The sequence below is a fragment of the Psammomys obesus genome, unplaced genomic scaffold, assembly GCF_907164565.1.
Source record: "Psammomys obesus unplaced genomic scaffold, mPsaObe1.curated_primary_1811, whole genome shotgun sequence".
Lineage (NCBI taxonomy): Eukaryota > Metazoa > Chordata > Mammalia > Rodentia > Muridae > Psammomys > Psammomys obesus.
Window position 1 is genome coordinate 43,131,011 of NW_026587216.1, and position 20,000 is coordinate 43,151,010.

At 41.7% G+C, this 20,000-nt stretch overlaps 1 protein-coding gene across 1 annotated transcript in view; it reads left to right on the forward strand.

The window, feature by feature from the left end:
• The window catches only part of Runx1t1 (RUNX1 partner transcriptional co-repressor 1), a 102,158-nt gene that overhangs the window by 24,940 nt on the left and 57,218 nt on the right, over positions 1 to 20,000 (forward strand). Inside the window, exons 2-4 of the mRNA XM_055603459.1 lie at positions 13,777 to 13,914; positions 15,924 to 16,165; positions 19,619 to 19,708. Coding sequence (XP_055459434.1) covers positions 13,800 to 13,914; positions 15,924 to 16,165; positions 19,619 to 19,708 — 447 coding nt within the window. The 5' untranslated portion in view covers positions 13,777 to 13,799. The remainder of the gene's footprint in view (positions 1 to 13,776; positions 13,915 to 15,923; positions 16,166 to 19,618; positions 19,709 to 20,000) is intronic.

Sequence of the window (20,000 nt, forward strand, 5' to 3'; positions counted from 1 at the left end):
CTTCCTTCCTTCCTTCCTTCCTTCCTTCCTTCCTTCCTTCCTTCCTTTCTCTCTCTCTCTCCTTCTTTCCCCTCAGTCTATCCTTCCTTCCTTCCTTTTTTCCTTCCTTCCTTCCTTCCTTCCTTCCTTCCTTCCTTCCTTCCTTCCTTCCTTCCCCCCTTCTTCCCTTCTTAAAACAAGCCTTGCTGTGTAGCCAAGGCTGATGTGAAATTTAATAGAATACAGGCTACCCTTTAACTTTTAGCCCTCCTGTCTCTGCCTCCTTCGTGCTAGGAAATAGGCATGAGCGATTACACTGGTCTTCTCCGACATTTCTTACTCTCTCCTCCATGTCTGCCTATGATATGGAGACTAGCTTGCCATTTGACTGCTAAAAAACTTAGTTGTGTTCCTGTTGCCTGTAAGGTAAAGCTTATTAATATTATTCTCCCCCCCCCCCCCGGGTGCATAAAACTCAATTCAAGAAATACTCAGTTAAGATCCTGCTCTCTGCTGGTCTGTGGTTAAGCCACAGACAGGTACATACCCTGTACACCTTCTAATGTTCAGCTTTGGTTTGCTAACTACTCCCTGTAACTGGAACTGACTGGCTTGCCTGGGGGCAGGAGGTCTGAGCTGCCATGTTTTGCAGAGGCTCTCAGCCTGTCTTGTACATTTTCTTAAAAATAAGCTACTGGAGCAAAAAATTATCTGTGTTTAAAGACTATGAAGAGTGTCTCGCTACAAAGCGATGTTTTCTACTTTGTGGAATGATCTAATGCCTCCTTGTTCAAGTAGTTATTTTCCATTCATTGGAGCATTTGGGCTTTCTCACTAAATATTTTCAGTTTTGTTTTGTGTCTGAGGCACAGTCTTGTTTTGTGGTCTGGCTGGCCATGAATTTACAACGCACTGGCCTCTTTTGTTTCCTAAGTGCTGATATTACAGGCACGTGTCATCCTCCCTGGCTAAGTATTTTATCATAGCCATTAGATCAACATTTGGTGATTGCCTAAACCTGGTGTCTGTACTTATCATTCTGAAAGAGGAGACCCTTTTTTGTTTACTTACATAGGATGGTGAAGCGTAAAGTAGATACACATGAAACCAGGCCAACACAAGTAAGGTAGTCAGCCCTCCATTCTCTAGAGACACTTTGATAGCTTCCAGGAGCTACTTCTAGGAGGTGATTACAAGAAGACCCAAGAGTGGCTGGAATGAAGGTGACAGTTGTTGATGAGAGATATTTCCACAAGATGTGTACTGCCAGAATTTACCAGAATTGTCAAGGCCAGTAACCAGTACTTTACTTCCGAAGATAGTATTCCACTTAGCAGCACCATTGGCTCTTCTTGTGATTCCTCTTCTCTTGATCTGGTGGTCATCTTTGTCTTAAAATGAGCAAACAGGGGCAGACAGTTTCCAACAGCACATCTTTTCTCTTTCAACGAGTGTTTTCACCTCTCCTCTCTGTTTTGTTCATCCTTTATTCTCATCTGGGTAGCCACAGATTAGGCACCAACCCAGGTGAGTGTGTGTAAGCTTATAAAGTAATGTTTCTCTAAAGCTTTTTCAAACATCTCTAGTGTCATTTAGCCCTCATTCTTCCATCTTTCTCTGTATTACTGTCCCCTAAACCAGAGAAAATCATGGAAGGAAGAGATGAACAGCTTTAAGAGTCAGAGGAACAGGATGCCTATTGCTAGGCAGTGTTTTCTGGACATTAGAGGGAAGCTGGCCAAGAAATCTCATTTTACTAGTTCAGCTTGTACACAAACCTCTCTTCCCGGATAGGAGTGCAAGTCTTGTCACGTACAAATATGCTAAACAAAGGGGGAGGAGCACTTGTAGGCTCAAAAATACACCATTTCTCTGTTCTACAATGGACACATTTTATTCTTACAACTAAAAACAAGCTGACTGTCAATACTGTTAATACTGACCGTCAATTTAGAATCAAGAATCACATAGGCAACCAATCTCAGGACATTTCTGTGTGATTTTTCTAGACTGGACTGACTTGGAAAAACAACAACAACGAACACTCTAGTATGGGTAGCACTTCTCCATGGGTTGGAGTCCTGGGCCATGAAAAGGAGAGAGTGAAGTTGGGCACCAACAGTCACCTGGCTGTTTTCAGACTGTGACTGCAGTGTGACGGCTGCCTCAAGCTCCGTGTGGTCTCTGCTCAGAGGAATGGACCCTCAACATGTGAACCCCAAAATGCTTCTTTCCTTAAATTGCGTCTGCTGTATTTTATTTATTTGGGTTTTTTTGTTTACTTACTTACTTACTTATTTATTTATTTATTTATTTACTTATTTATTTATTTATTTATTTATTTATTTATTTATTTATTTATTTATATGTATATGAGTGCTCTGTCTGCATGTAAACAGCATCCCAGAAGAGGGCATCAGATCACATTATAGATGGCTCTGAGCCACGATATGGTTGCCGGGAGCTGAGCTCAGGACCTTGTGGAAGAGCAGACAGTGCTTCTAACCACTGAGAGCCAGCCGTTTTTTTTGTTTTTTTTTTTTTTTTTTTTTTTACCGCAGCAACAAGAAGATCAACAACAGACAAGCAAACTCTGTAAGGGTAGATCCACCAAAAGTATGATGACAGGTAGGATCTCACTTCTCAGTTCACAATGAAAAGGAATCACAGAACTTTCCATTAGAAAGAAAGGAAGGAAGAAAGAAAGACAGTGACTGAAGATGGAGGTTTGGAAGATTGGCCCAAGGTTCTACTCTAAGCTTCCTTCAGTCCTCAAAGTTCCTGCTATCTCAGGCCAGTTGCTACTTCATTTATGACTTGAAAACAGAGGAATACAGACCACACTCACTAGTGTTACTACATCCAGCAGTAGTGACACATTAGCACCTGCATGTTCCAGTGCAGTAGCCAGGGTCACATGTGACAATTTAAATTTTAATTAAAATTAAAGAAAACTTGAAATGTCCTGACCACACCGGTCACTGCACATGCTCAACAGCTGTGGGTGCATGGGGCTCATGACTACCATCTTGAAAATGTGCTTGTTTGGCATCACAAAGGAAAAAAAAATTAAGATAATGGCCCTGGAGTGACAAAGCAGCCAAAGTGGGAAGTGGAATCAAGAGGGCCTTCAGCCTGAGCCTAATCATCCTCTTTGGGCCTTCAGGTCACCCTAATCACTAATCACATGCACACTGTTTTTTTTTTTTTTTTTAATAATTCATTTTTTTAAAAAATTTTCTGTACATTGGTGTTTCTGCCTGTATGTGTAAGGGAGTCAGATCCCCTGGAACAGCAGTTGGACAGTTGTGAGCTGCCATGTAGGTTCTGGGAATTGAACCCAGGTCCTCTGGAAGAGCACCCAGTGTTCTTAACAACTGAGCCATCTCTCCAGCCCCTATGCACGCTGTTTTATCTCATAGCTACTGTAGGAAAAAAAAGTAGAAAAAAGTATCTGTTTGGAACCCGAAAGCTGAGATGAAACCCACTAAGCCATAAACTCTGAACAGCAAGTGTGAGAACAGACATCTTGAATTCAAGCCATTAGTAAACACACCAGCTTAAGGATGATGGGGAGAACACAGCCAACAGCACAGCCCTGGAATGGAGTTGTCAGCAGCTGGTCCAGAATCAGATAACAGCCGTGGTGCATCTGTGCCTTTAATGGGCATGAAATCTGGTGAAGAAGAAAGCCAAACAGAGACGAAGGAAATTTATACTTACTACTCTTTTAAAAACTAACTTCAGAAAATAAAAGAGGGTGGCTCACCTCCGCGTGGGACAAGAATTTCTGTTCTTTCTTTGAGACAGGGTCTCATGTAACCCTCACTATGCAGCCTAAGATGACCTTGAACTTATGCTTCCCCTGCTTTCCCTCCCTGACTGCTGGAATCATTGGTGTGTACCACTGCACCAGGTTATATTCACTTCAGCGTGATCTGGTCCTGATTGCTAGGCAGGCATTCTACCAGCTGAGTGCCGTCTCCAGCCCCTCATTGTATAGTGTTGTCCAGCTACATTGGGCATATTAATCCTGTTTCTGAATGCCAAATTCATGGATACCCCCTTTTGTCTGACTTAAATTTCAACTTCCTTGGCATTTTTAAGAGTGCTTGGAAGAGTAGCATCTGATTCAGGCTGTTATATGGATGGATGAAGAAAGCAAAACTAGGCTGTTCCCATGTATATGTATGTGTGTGTGTACACGCATGTGTGTGTTTGTATATGTGTGTGGAGTGATACCATATGGGGTGGTAACGCTCCCCCTAAGAACCAGAGACTAACAAAACCCACAGGGTCAGGCATAGGCAACTTCCCTGCCCGTGGCTGGTTGAAGGAGTGGGGAGATTCCCAAAACAGGAATAGGCTACTGACAGTGCCCTCAGCTGGCTACCAGAGCGGGAAATAAGACTCTGATGCTCAAAACACCCCATACTTCAGACACAGGACTTTGAACAGTCAAACTAGAGCTGACCTAGATGTCTCCTGCCTGAGGAGGCATCTCTCACAGTATCAGAAGGCACTATGCCAGCTGCCACGGGAGAAAAGCAATGAGCTGTCCTACTCAAATATAAAGGCTGGAGCTGCAGCAGTGACCAGCCCAGCAGGATATCTTAATGGAGCAATGGTATTGTTCTTATCTTGGGGGCACCAACAGCTGTCTAGTTAGACTTAAGGATCACTCAGCAGGAGGAAATTTGTGCTTGGTACTGTAAACCTAGCCAACCACCTGTTCCTGGAGAGGTCTAATGTAATGTAATTTCTAACTGCATTCTAAATATCTACCCTTAGACGAACAGGTCTAACTGTAGCTCTCACTCCTCATCAAAGAAGCTTCCTTTTGAAGCAGGTAGAGATCATCCCATAAAAGTCCACTACGAGTCAAATTGCAGAGAAAGGTGACTGACCATAGGCTTCCTCACCCCATCCGATACATAGATTTTTATTTAATTTTATATTTAGACATGCGACCTCATGAATTGTTTTGAGCTCTTATGCAGTTGAGGAGAGCCCTGAACTTCCGACCTTCTTGCCTTCTCCTCTGGAGTTCTGAGGTTCCAGGAGTGCATCCTGACATCCAGTTTGTTCAGTGGGGATGGAGACAACTCACTTAAAGCAACCAAGTTGCTTCCCCAACCCTCTTCTCTTTCCTGCTCCTCCTGCCCCATTCTTCCTGTCTACCCACTTCTCTCTACTACACCCTTTCCCTTTCTTCCTCTAGCCTTCTTCCTACCTTCCCTCTTTCTCGATAGCTTTTCCTGAACTTTGCTCTTCTTTCCCCAAGTTCCCCGACACCAGGGTGATTTTATATAGAACTGGATCAAACCCAGGACTTTTATGTATGCAAAGCAAGCATTCCACCATCTGTACTCTCCGAACTTGAGAGCCTCAGGCTGAAGTATCATCCGGAGCAGGAGAGCAGCCTGAGCTACCTAACAGCACACACACACACACACACACACAAACACCCCACACTTTCACACACATACATACACATTCACACACTTTTAGATACACACACACACAGAGGCATGCATGCATGCACGGATGCATGCACCCATTGGCTATCAGAGAACATTTCAGTGGATGTTTTGAGGAAGACTATACATTGGAATAATTACTTTATAACTAGATAACTGATAGTAATTTTATGATGAAGATTGAAAATGTAACTGAAAAGAAGAAGCAATAGATATTAATTTTAAATGTGTATGAGAGAAATGTGAATATTATGGAGGAAATAGAAATACACGTGAATGGAGCAAGGCTGATCATCATCAGCTTTGAAATATTTATGGTTCCTTGTCGGGTGTGTATCCTCTGGATGGTGTTCTCATGTTGGTGAGACCAGGGAATGTTAGCATTCGTAGAAGACCCAGGGGACAGTGACCATCTACCGTAGTTAATGCCATGGATAAGACTGGTAGAATCTGAAGAGGATGCTCTAGATAGCACAAGCCCACTCTCCCACGAAGGATCAGGAAACGTTTCGTCCTCCTTCCTTGTTTCCCTAGAACCTCTTCTGTGGGCATCCTTGAACTACTTGTTCAGAACTAGATCTCTAACCCATCTCTGAAGGGCGTGACTGAGAAGAGACTTCCTATGAAGCAAAGAGCAAGGGCCCTTTGGAATTGTGGGGGAAAAGGGTAGGCACCTTCAAAATCAAGTGATACCAGTAAGGGATATGTAGTTTGCTGTTGGAGCTTTGACTGTTTGTGTCTGGGGCCAAACCACAGGAATATTTGTGTTTATCGTGGGAACTATGGAACTCCCCTTCGTGTAATTGCTTTTTATTTGTTTGTTATTCTTTGAGACATTCTCTTGTGACTCAGGCTGGCCTTAAACTGCTGAGCCTGTTTCCTCTTCCTTGTAAGTGCTGGAATTATACTGGTATACTACCATTCCATGTTGAGTGTGTGTGTGTATGTGTGTGTGAGTGAGTGAGGAGAGAGAGAGAACATGTCTTACTATACACCATTCTGGCCTTGAAGTTCTCATCTTTCCACATCAGTCTTCTGAATGCTGGAACCATGGGCACATATCTAATCAGTCCTATGAGGGCATAAGGTCAGAGAAAAGAGAAGATCCATTCATGTTTCAGGAATACTCAGGACACCCGTTTTCTTAGTTTGTTCACGCTGCTATAATAATATACTGTAGAGTGGGTAATTTATAAAAAACAGGAATCTGTCTGTCACAGGGCTGGGCTTGCTGGTTTCCATAGTCTTGGGGCCTGGTGAAGACCCAGTCTGTACTTCCTGGGTAGTGCTTGTTGCTGGTAGTGCACTTACCTGGTGGAGCAAAAGGAGACTGCAGTTCGTTTTTTCAGCCTCCCAGTGCCATTTTTGCTCTCTTCTTATATTTGTAACACAGGTTTGAATCTGTGCATTTGAGCATCTTGGGCACATGTCTACCACTGAGCTATACTCCACCCCTTTTTATTTATCTGTTTTAATATTTTCAGATGTGTTCTCCTTAAATTGTCTAGGCTGACCACACATTTGTAATCGCTTTGTCTCAGCCTCCCAATTGGCTGGGACTACAGTCACCATGATGTCTCTTCATTTTTTTTTTAAATAGTGAACTAACACTATGTCTGACAGCAGAGCCTTCATAGCCTAAGCACATTGTAAAGCCCACCACCGCTTAATGATATATATGTCACTGGCTACACACAAAATTTGGGCTATGTGCTGACACATGCCTGCAACCTCAGTTTTTTGGAAGCTGAGGCAGAAGGATTACCTTGAGTCTGAAGGCAGCCTGAGATCCACTCATGAAGCCTTGTCTCACAAAACAAAAAACAAAAACCAACAACAACAACAAAAATCTGAAACCAAACAAAATAAAACCTTAAATGGGGTTTAGGCAACATTCAGACAGGATGTGTATATGAGAAGAAGAGGTGGAAACATCAGCCTCTGCCTGTAGCTGTTAGTCATGTGGTCACAAGAGTAAGCATGATACAGTGTACCGTGCCGTGATATTTGGTAGGCAGGCCAGGGGTACTAAATGCTCTCTTCCCATCCTGTCTCTTTGCTTCCTTGCTGTTGGTTTTGTTTTAAAGATGGAATCTCATTATGTAGCTCTGAGGAGCATAAACTTAGAGTGTTCTTTCTGCCTTTGCCTCCAGGGTGCTGGGGTTACATGTGTGCACCTTTCTGCTTGGCTTTAAATGTATTTTTGAGCAGGCCTGTCTAACAGTATCTTTTATTTTCTTGAGGTAATTATTGTCTTGGAGGCTTACTGCCTCTATCTGCTAACCTAGGCCTAGTCCTGGAAGCTTCTAGTCTTTGTACAGTCTAGGCCTGGAATGTTTTCAGCCTCTGAGACTTACTGCTGAATAAGCTCACCCATTCTAGCTGTTTCTGAACTCTGGCTGGCTGGTTCAGCTCAGAAGTTCTGGTTCAGACTCATTCCCAAGATGACTGATTCAATGTCTTCTCTCAGTTTCTCATTGAATTCATCTGCTGAGCCTCAAAAGAACTCCGGCAATCTGTTCTAATCTTCTGGCTCCTTCTCATTCTACAGCTCATCTGTCTTCACCTGTGTCTAGCTTGTTCTTTCTTCAACCTGTCTCTGTAAAACTCTCCAGGTAGAAACTGCCTCTTAATTCCACGAATGGAACTTCCACAAACTCAAATCCACTGTACTGCCTCTCAACTCACTGAGTCAACTTATGGCCTGAATAGAACTCAGCGATCCACATGTCTCTGTGTCCTAAATGCCGGGGGATTAAAAATGTGTGCCACCACATCTGAACCTAAGCTTTTCTTTACCTGAAACTCGATCTATACCAGCCCAGCCTTGAACTCAGAGATCTGTTTGCCCTGTTTTATGGGATTAAAGGTGTGTCTATATTCCAACCAGATCACACAGACCTAGAAGATCTTTGGATGTGATCTCTTGGCAGAGGAGCCATGTTCTGGATTAAATTTCCTCTTTAGGCATGGTAGTGTAACACTTCTAATCCCAGCATGGGCCTGTGAGGCAGAGATAGGAGGACCAAGGCTTAGTGGGTTTGAGGCCAGGCAGGACTATAAGAGATTCTATCTTTAAAAATCAAATAAAAAATGCATTTTCTGAAACATCACTGTATCTATCTATCTATCTATCTATCTATCTATCTATCTATCTATCTATATTCATTCATTCATTCATTCATTCATTCATTCATTCATTCATATGTGTAGGCATGCGTGAAAATGCCATAGCACTGGTGGATGACAGAAGAGAACTCAGAGGGTTCTCTCTCTCTGCCCTGTGGCTCTGGGATCCAACTCAGGCCCCTAGGCTTAGTGGCAAGCACTTTTACCCACTGAGTCATCTAATGGGCCCCACAAATCCACTTCTGATTTACAATACTTTCAATTTACAATGAGTTATTAGCACATAATCCCAATAGAAATCCCAGAGCATCTGTCCCTGAGTTCTGCTTTGTCCTTATGTGCTATTAATGGTAGGTATAACACTAAGCTTGATTATCTTTGAACTGGCTCCAATACAGAGAATGGATTTAGAAAGGGAATGTGATCATTCTTCCTATAAACTGAGTTATGCCTGTTTATTTTGTTTTGTTTTGTTTTGTTTTGAGACAGGGCCTTGATGTAGCTTCTTCTGCCTGGAACTCAATATGTAAACCAGTCTGGCCTTGAATTCACAGAGATCCACCTGCCTCTGCCTCTCAAGTACTAGGATTAAAGGTGTGGCCCACCACACCCAGCTTATACATGCTTTTTAACTACACTCTCAAGAGTGTTTCCTCGGTGTGTGTAGGATTTACACACTTTCTCATGCAGACAGACTGATGAATGGTAAAATGGAATCAGAACTTATATGTTGTTGGTGCATGGGCAGTTGAGGAAAACTGTAAGGGTTAGCTCTGAAGAGCAAGGAAGAATACGCAGATAAGGGCAGGCCATTCTCTGGGGGCGTGGAGCAACAAAGGAGGACTCAAAAACAAACAAAAATGTCCCAGGAAACCCAGCAGTAGCAATACCCATCTACTGTATTGATAGATCCAAGACTTGATAAACTTGCAAGAGACAGATCCACTTCTCGGAAGGTGCAGGGGGACACTGGTGACTGGTATGAGTGGAGACTAGGGCTTTAAACACGTGATCTCATTCAATTTCGTACCCCATCTCTAAGAGGAACACAGAATAGACTTTCCATTTTTACTGTGCAGAATTAAGGCTCAGGATAGCTAATCTAAAGGAGAGCTCACTATTAACAGTTGAAGGAATTGCTTGACACCTATCCTCTCCAGTGTGGCATGTAAACAGGCCATTTTGGACTACCTCTCCTTCAGACCTTGAATAAACACCTGGAAGGATTTGGACTAAGGTTAAGTTGAGACAAGTGCCAGGCCAGATTACGTTTTACCTTTTTACATTCAAAAAAGAAAGAAAAAGGAAATGGAAAACATACCGCCTCTAGAGGGCCCTGGCAAAGAATTCAATATTGAAATGGTATCAGTAATACATTTTTGTATGCTGTAATTTTTTCCATGCTCCACCATCTTTGGTACATATATGCTGGGTATTTGCCAAGGGGGGAGAATGTTACTGCGCAGGGCAGACTGTTTTGTCTCGAAGCCGTGTGAATCATTAATGTGAGAGGTAAAGTCAATGCTTGTTTCCTTTACCGACCTCAGGGACCTGTCCAGAGTTCTTTTTCCGTCTTTTCTTTCCTTTCCCACCTGCATCCCTTTCTTCCCTTCTCTCTTTGGGTCATTTTGTGTCACTCTTTCAGTAAGTGTCACACATTGTCTCCCAAAACTGGAAAACAGACGGGGCACGCCAGGAAGATATAATCTTCATTAACTTAAAAATATTACTTGTGATGCGGTAGAACCTCATGCTTGTTTAACCGCGTCCTCTAAACTGAAAAAGGGGGGAAATGCTTCTCGGTTTAAGTCATCGCTCTTGTGCTGTTTGCTCTGAGAATTTCAAGAATATATATTTCAAAACACTGAAAAAAATAATCCCAAACAAATGCAACAGAGCTCAGCATACTTGAAACACATTGTCTAAATTTATCTGCAATCTTTGTGCCCCAGAATGTTTCTGTGTGCATGGATTAGGCCTGGCTGGCGTTTTTCTCTCCCCATCGCTGTCCTGGGTGGATTGTAGAGCAGAGTGGCTCACATATGGTCCCACTTTGTCATCATTTGTAGGGCCCCTTGGTTGGAACTATTTGATCAGGGAAGCCAACCATCACGGAAATTTGGCTAATGTCAAAATGTTAAATGTTTACATGTACACACATATCTGGGCAGAATGAGTCCATCCCTGTTTGAACTAGTGATGCCCTTCCACATGCTGATTGGCAGTTCTTTTTCCTAAAACTTTGATGACATTAAAAAAAAAAATCCCTCTTACCTACGTTGATAATGATATTCTGAGTAAGCACTATGTTGCGTGTGTGGTCCAAGAGTGGTGTTGAAAATGTTTCCCAATTAAAGCTACAAATACATCCATCATCTTTCCAGAACTGGGCAGATACCGCAACACAAAGATCATCCTGAGCAGAAACCTAAATCTTAGATTTGAAGAGGAAGCCCATTGTGGGCTTTACAGTCTCTCTCTCTCTCTCTCTCTCTCTCTCTCTCTCTCTCTCTCTCTCTCGGTATAAGTATGTAAGAGGACAGAGGACTGCTGTGAGCTGTATCAGTTTAAGTATCCTTGGCATCTGAGGTAGGCAACTGTGGCCTGGGCTGAGGAGCCTGCTTCAGTTATGCGTCAACAAAGCTTCTGAGGGGGCATCACTCCTTTTGGGGGCCTTTCTCCTTGCTTTGTTCTTTCCCTGTTTCTCCCTTTTCCTTTATTGCTTCTTTCTTTCTTTCTTTCTTTCTTTCTTTCTTTCTTTCTTTCTTTCTTTCTTTCTTTCTTTCTCTCTCTCTCTCTCTCTCTTTCTTTCTTTCTTTCTTTCTTTTTTCTTTCCTCCCATTTCCTTTTCTTCCTCTGCTCTTCCTTTCTGTCTGTGCAACCACGTGCTCCAAGTCTGTGTATCTGGCCTGCCTTCCCTCTGAGTGTTAGCAGAATGAAAGCCAGATGGACCAGCAGTTCCCACTGTTATCTCCCAGCAGACTCTGGCAAGCCTCCCTCCCTCCTTCCTTTCTTGGTATGACAGAAGTATTTGCCTTTATTTAGGAAGACCGTATTTGCTGCTGTACCTCTTCCCAGCTGCAGAATAAGCGGAAAGCTATTTATTCTCCTCTTGCCGAGGTTGGTTGAGAGTAGCATGTACCGTGGACTTACTGCAGGAGCAGTTTGAAGCCTGCCTAACTTATTTCTTTTCTAGAATAAGGGGTTACTGATGCTAGTTCTTAAGTGCTCTGGGATAGCAGGATAAAGATGTGTTTTTCACAATAAGGTAAAGTCTAGAGCACGTTGTGCTGTGTCAAGGCCATCAAGTTCCTCAGGACACTTCTCTTGACCAGGGGTTATTCACCATTATTAAGCCAGTGGTAGACATAGAGCCCGATACTCCTGGCTAATGTATGAGGCAGAATACACTTATTAGGGTGATGATGGTTTTCTCTTATTACATCATTCCTAAAATGCTATTAACATTATTTCAACTTTTAAGATGCCCTATTTTATTGCACTCTACATCTTATGAAAATGAATCTTTTATTGAAACAGGGTATTACTAAGTAGCCTTCATGAGTTTAGATCTCTTTGTGTAAACCAGGATGGCTTCAGATTTAATGCAATCCCTTGCCTCTGTCTCTCAAGTGCTGGGGTTCTTGGTGTGTGCCCTTATACTTGGGTAGGAAATTGCTTTTTTGTTTGTTTGTTTGTTTGTTTGTTATACAATCTTCGGAGTTTCAGGCTGGTCTTGAAATTGTGGTCCTTTTTGTCTTCACCTTCCTTCACTTGATGGGATTCCAAACATGTGCCATGAAATCTGCTATATGTAACAAATTGCTTTGAGGAAAGGTGAGCTAGGTTTGGGATTGTAATAGTAGGTACTTTGGGGTTTACATTTTCATTTAATAATGACTTAAATTTATTCACTTATTTTAATTGTTTGTGTGCGTGTATGAGTGTGTGCACACGTGCACGAGGATGTTGGAAGAAGGCATTGCAGCCCTCGAAACTGCAGTTACAGGTGATTGTGAGTCACTGTGAGGTGCTGGGAACCGAACCCAGTAGGTTTCTTGTAACGTTGCTCTGAGCCATCTTCCCAACTCTCTTAATATTTGACTTGTAAATAAATATGGGAACAGTTTACTATTTTGCCTTTTTTTTTTTTTTTACAAAAAAAAAAAAAAGAAAGTATAAGTGTAAATTTTTGTGGCTAAAGTTTAAAAGTACCTCAAAATGTTTTTGGAGTGTCTGTCATGTATTTGTATAAAATTGAATCTAAAGGAACAAGCAAGAAACCATTTCATTTTTAACGAGAAATCTACTGCCTTGAAAATTACATTAGCCTCAAAAATAGATGGAAATGTCAAGAGAAAAATATACTTAGAAGCTCCATGCTCACAGTGCCATCCATCACTAGGCGGCTGACACAGAGGACTGATGCAGGTTTGAAGCCAGTGAGTTTCCAGGTCAGCCTAGACTGCAGAGTAAAACCTTGTCTCAAACATCCAGTGTATGTGGGGGAAAGGGAAGTACATTCAGGCTTGCAAATGGTCAGCATCAGGTAGTTGGAGTTTGAGCATGGCCCTTCTTTAGCTTTTACAGTTTTTATTTTGAGACTTTTGTGTTCTAAGATTACTAATTGGAGCACTGGTCTCATGTTCTTTGTAACCGGACAGGGCAGGCGTTCACACAATCAGCATGAAGAATAGCTTTGCCGCATTGACCAGAAAATTAAGCAATGTGGGGATGGGAGGTGTTGCGGAAAGGTGCTGAGAAGTTCCCTGCTTTAGCCAGGCCTTCTCGCTGCTTAGCTGACACGGGTTTCCCTTACTTCTGAGCTGTCATGTCGTTATCTTCCTCTCCCTCACCTCTCTTCTACCTCTCCACAAAGTTGTCTTCAGTTGCGAATGAGGTTGCGCTGGCGCACACAATAGTACCAAGGCAGCATCTGCCCAAGCCAGAGATAACAAAGGGATGTTGTATAGCCGGGTTACAAGTGAGGTCTGCCATCTGTGCTACACCTTTTCAAGTGGCACTTGGAGGATAACGTTCCTCTTTACACATACATAGATAAGCGTACTTTGCTTATAGGAGATGTTGGATTTCATGTGTTCGTGTGCCTCTGTAAAAGACAGACTCCCACTTTGTGAAAGCCAGGTGTTTAAGGAATGAAATAACGTGTTCCTGGTGGCATTCCCAGATCGTACTGAGAAACACTCCACAATGCCAGACTCACCTGTGGATGTGAAGACGCAATCTAGGCTGACTCCTCCAGCGATGCCACCTCCCCCGACCACCCAAGGAGCTCCGAGAACCAGCTCATTTACGCCAACGACATGTAAGTACTCAGTTCTGAATTGAAGTGTTCAGTTTTAATGGTTAAATTGAAATTTTTCTGCACATAAAAAAAATTAAAGAAAAAAAATAAAATCCAGTGTCAATGCTTCATGCAGAATCAAGTACAAAAACCTTGAAAGTTTGCCAGTAGGTAATGGTTATTGAACCCAAACGAAAGTGTCATGTTTTAGGTATAATTGGTACAACTGTGAATATTTGCCTGCCTTTATATTATTACTTCAACATTGTAATCTGCTACGATTTGAACAAATGAATAATATTACATTTGCTCCCTTGCTCTAGTTACGCCCATGACTTTTAATTCATGTTAACATAGAGCTCTTTATTTTGGTTGTTCAGTTTCACTTAGAACATAGAAACATGCTATAATTATTCCTAGTTGCCATGCTTTCTTCTATGCTAAATAGCTACAAATAATATTTTAAAAAAACCCTTACATTCTGAGGTTTAAAGGGCCATTGCTTGGTGCAACACTCTTCTATAGAAACCTTTCTGAATTCAGCAGCATGATTCTTATCATGAATCTGCCAAGCTTTTATCAAACCTTACTCCATTTTCATTCAGCTCAGGTCCCGTGTTCTCAGTCAGTGGGGTGTACTTCTTCCTGTAGCATCTCAGAAAAGGACAAAATTCTGAGCACCAGGCAACTTTCGCATTCTAGCAGAAGCACTAGGTAGGATGGTTTTAATCAGTCTCACTGCTCTGGTTAAAGTTGTCATCAAAGCTTTATGAAGCTAAGAAATATTTATCTGTTATAGGCGATACTATTAATGGATGATGTGCCATGGAACCATATGAATGAAAAATATCTGAGAGGCAAAAATCAATCTATGAGTCTCTAAAGATACACATCTTAAGTATTCATGAACAACAGCTTTGCCATTTAAAAGATCTTTCCAGACGTGTGTGGGGCAGAAGGCTGTGACATGTAAAGTCGTAACCTGTCGTTGAATGGTTTGTTATCCAAAGTCATGGTGACAGGCATGTGTCTCCTCTGACAAGGCCTGGTGAGCATGGATAGGTTCCTTTGTTCCTCACTGAGATTAAAGGACATTTCATTCTCTGTTTTACTTTTGAGGCAGGGTGTCACTGTGTAGCTCACGCTGGCTCCAAACTTGTTATGTGTAGTTGAAGATGACATTGAACGTCTTATCCTCTTGCCTACATCTCCCAAGGGCTGGGATGCTGGGATGCTAGGCATATGCCACAGCGCACCATTGCTTCTGTGCTAGTTCTTACAGACCATCATCTCCACCTTCAAATAAGTTTTATCAGAAATCAATTTAGTAAACTATTACTAATCTATGTTCTGGGCTAAACTGAGCTGTCCCCTTTCAGTTTCTTAAAATAACTCCTTAGTAAGTCTCTAGTCTATTTTTGTCTTCCTATTTTCCTATGTAAAACTTACATTTACCTCCCCCCTCCCCAACAAATGGTTAAGAAATAAGAAGGAGGGAAAATAGCCTTCTAATTGGGTGGTATAAGGTTAAAACTTGAAAGTCCTCTTGCTATAAACACAGCTGTCAGTTGTGTGTACAGAACATGATTAAAAATGTTCAGTGATAAATTTAGTCCCCACCAAATGTACACTTTCTCTAGGGGAGCAGTTTAGGGAGAAGCCATCCTGTTATATTGATGCCTGTGACAAAAGGCTGACCTCCGAAGCTGTTTGTGCTATGTTTGAAGCATTTCAGGTGGTTGGCATATGTGCGCATGGGAGGCAGGGCTGGCTCCACACGGCGGCAGACTCCGTTTATTATCAGCTTCTGTACAGCAGGCTGCCCCTCACTTTAAAAAGGAGACTCGGGCTTGAAGGAATATCTGAGTCCTGTGATGCGGTAATGTCCAAGCATTTTGCAAAGTGTCCCTGTATATTTGAAATTACACAACCAGAAGATTTCAAGGCAAAGACTCTTAGTGGCAGTTCCTTTATGCATTCTCTTTTGTAAATTTACTTACTTTTTCCTTCTGATTTTGTGCCCTTGACAGTAACGAATGGCACCAGCCATTCACCCACGGCCTTGAATGGCGCCCCCTCACCGCCTAATGGCTTTAGCAACGGGCCTTCCTCTTCCTCTTCCTCTTCTCTGGCTAATCAACAGCTGCCCCCAGCCTGTGGTGCTAGGCAACTCAGCAAGCTGAAACGATTTCTTACTACCCTGCAGCAGTTTGGCAATGACATTTCGCCAGAGATTGGAGAAAGAGTTCGCACCCTTGTACTAGGACTGGTGGTAAGCACACAGATATCAGTTTTCCGGGGTAAGAGGCAGTGTGTGGGTTGGGGGTGGAGTAGGTAGAGCATGGGAAGAAGATGCCCCAACCCCAGGGCAGTTTCTGTGTCTTCAGGTACTGTGCAAATTTGTGTGATTCTACAATAATATATTTTCAGTTCTGCATTATGAATGGACCCTACCATAATCAATCTGTTTTACTGATAACAGTATAGGGATACAATGAATGGTTGGCTTGGCCACTTGTATGTGAATACATATATGTGTTTGTATGTGTTTATATGCTTTTGTACTACATGTATATATGTGTGTGTATACATATGTCTATATTATACACCTTCATGTGTATAGGATTCTTTTAATAAGCGTAGTCTCCTGCATAGTTAAGGGCTTTCTGCAGTAATAGAGTGGTTTTGTTATGTTAATGAGTCACTTAACCTAATTGAATGCTCATTTTTATGTTCTTGATCTCGGGTTCTTACTATTGGTTTAGATGAACAAGAACTCGTAACAAGTAATACATCCTTGTTTCATGTAGTTTCATTTTAAGGCAAATGGCATTAAAGGTTTATTGTAAAATATACGTAAAATTTAACCATAATTGCCATTTTTAACTGTCCAGCTCACTGGTATTAAGGGTATATCCACATTGTATAGCTGCTGCCACTAATGCATCACATCCCAGATCTAGAAATGCTGTGTGTGTGTGTGTGTGTGTGTGTGTGTGTGTGTGTGTGTGTGTGAGGGTACTGGGGGTTGAATCCAGGGCTCCACACATGCCAGGCAAGGGTTCTTCTATTGAGCTACATCCTCAACTTTCCAGAGTTGTTTTACTTTTTCAGCCTTAAAAAAAAAAAAAAAAAACGTACTCATTAGCAGTACAGAAGCAGCTCCTCGCTTCTCTCCAACCTGTAGCCATCTAACAACAATTAACCGAATTTATCCTGTGGCACAGGAGGGTCTCAAACTCTGCCCTTCCTGTCTCAGCTTTCTGAGTTCTGGGATTACAGAACTCGTGGCCTTTTTCATTTTATGTTTTAAATCATCTGTACTACTAATTCTTCACTGTGGGCACTCTTGTTTAAACTGTTAGTTTGGAAACAAATATTGGCCTATTCTATTATATTCTATGTATTATCAAATTGGAAATGAGAGTGTATGTCTTTTTTTAACTCCTTACCTTCAAGTCACTTTTATATTAATTGTGATTTTTTTTAATATAAAAATGAGTGATCCCCTCGTTCTTAGGAAGGCTGTGTCTCCTAGTACTGAGTCGTGGGGGAGTGACAAGTCCCCTGCAGTGGAGCTGATGTCTGTCCCATAGAGCATTTATCTTCATCATGTGTAGCGATCATGGATGGGTAAAATAGGATCAGAACATGGGCCTTGGATCACCGTTGCCTACATTTAGTAGTTTTTGCATTTAAGGAGCGAAGAACGTTTCCCAGTCTGCCAGCTGCTCTGTCTCCAGGACAGAAGGTGGCTTTGGCAGAAGCGTGTCACTTTACCCAAGACCCTAGGTTTACTTAGTTTTTCCTTTACATTAATTGCCTGCCCTCCTTCCTTCCTTGCTTTCTCCCTTCCTTCCATATACAATATGCAGTGACTTTTTTTTTTTCTTTTTTTAAATAGGATCTCATTCTGTAGTACCGACTATGTCTTATATTTTGATATGTAAGCCAGGCTGGCCTTGAACTCATAGCGATATCCCATCTTTGTTTCCCAAGTGCTGCCGTCAAGGGCAGACAACCCCACACCTAGTTTGGAAGTGACTATTTGTAGAGAGAGTAGGAAAGAAACTTTTGCTTTTTAGTTTGTTTTGGGGGAAAAGGTTTCAGGATGGAGTCTGGGCTGGACTAGAGGTTACAGTGAACTTTACCTCTGTGGGTTATCAGTGTCCTTCAGTGCTGGCACCATAGGATTGGGCGTGCGGGCCACCTTGTCCCTGCTTAGGCTCTGGGACGTTGGTTTTTAAGAATCTGACCTCAGAACATTTTATTTAATTCTCGGGACTAACCTTTAAAGGAGAGATATGTATGCATAGTTTCCACATGGAGAAACTGAATTATATAGTTATTCCCTAACATAAATGAGACCACTGAAGTGGTATGGGCATGCCTGTGGTTTGAACTTGGGCACTAAATCATAATGAAATAAATCATAATGCTATTGAGATAGAATTAAGAATGGTGTTAGGCAGTGTTGTCAACATGATACCTAAAAAAACATGGTAACCTGACCTGTATTTTTATAAATAAGAGGTTGGTATTTGTTCATATTTTCATGTGAAAATGTTTTGAGTTTGAGGGTATAAAAATTATTCTCCTTGTATTTGTCATAAAAGCAAAACAGAGGGGTACAGACAGTAGAGAAAGCAATATTCTAATCTTCAGTCATAAAGACCTTAGTCTTTATTCATCCTAATAAAGGATAAGTCCTCTGCCCAAGGACTAAGGAAAATGTCTAAAATATAGTTAGTTTAGTCTCTGCATTTGATATCAGTTCACTCTTTGTTAAATAGGTGAACTTGCAGGACTCAAATCCTAGGTCGCTGGGGCTTGTTTAGTGATACAGGGTAGGCTAGGAATGGATTTGGGGTGTTTGTTCTGTCTTTGGGATAAAGATTGTTTCCAGGACAAATTAGGACTCAGGTCCAGCCTAGGGTTTTCAGGATCTATAAAACTCAGTAAGTTAGCGTAGGCTCACTTCTTCTTTTCAACCTCAGTAGCGTAGCCTAATACTTAGGATGGCCACTGCCCTTGAAGAAAGACACATTTGTAGATAACACAACAAAACGGAAAGCTATGATACAGCACCATGATATCTGTGATGAGTGAGAGTCTCGCACTCCACTTCTGTAGTATTTTCATACGCCCAAGTGTGTTTGGTTGCCATAAAAGTTACACCAGTGCAGGGGACCGCAACCCGTGGATGGCACCCCCCTTGGCAAGCCTCCACCAGGGCAGTGGACCGCAACCATGGATGGCACCCCCCTTGGCAAACCTCCGCCTTCAAAAATATTTACGTTATAGTTCATCACATTAGCAAAATTATAGTTATAAACTAGCAGCTAAAATCTTGTTACGGTTAAGGGTCCCCACCACATGAGGAACTGTAATAAAGGGTCTTAGCATTAGGGAAGTTGAGAACCTCTGCCTTAGATGCTCCTCATAATTAGAAGGACTTCTCTGAAAACTCTATTACTGTCATGACACTGCTCTCCAAGTACAATGTTTAAAGTGTTTTCCTTTCAAATGTCGATTTGGATCTGGGGTTACAGTAAGTTATGGGACGTTATCTTGGCTTTACAAAGTCGGTAGATTGAACATTGAAAATTCCATGTCTTATGTCTGCTATTATACTATGTTATAGCAATATTTGTAATTTAATAGTTCTAGTGTTTCTGATATTTACTGAGAAAAATGTGTGTATAATACATTTTTTTTTTCACAGAACTCTACTTTGACAATTGAAGAATTTCATTCCAAACTGCAAGAAGCTACTAACTTCCCACTGCGACCTTTTGTCATCCCGTTTTTGAAGGTATTGCACAGTTCATTGGTCTGGAAAGTATTTCAAATCATAGTGTTCTTAGGTCATCATTGTATTTCTTTTTAGGAGGAGGTCAAATATTTACGGGGCTCTATGACTTCATTTACTGGATAGAAACTCACTCAGTAGATATGTATTTGTGATCATTTTTGAAGTAATTCTAAATTTATAAAGAAAGCCTTTTAAATAATATGGGGTGGTAAAGCTTGGCACAGAGTTTGTATATCTTATTGAATGTTTTTCTCATTTTTTTTTTCGTAATCCGAGATGTTATATTTTACAC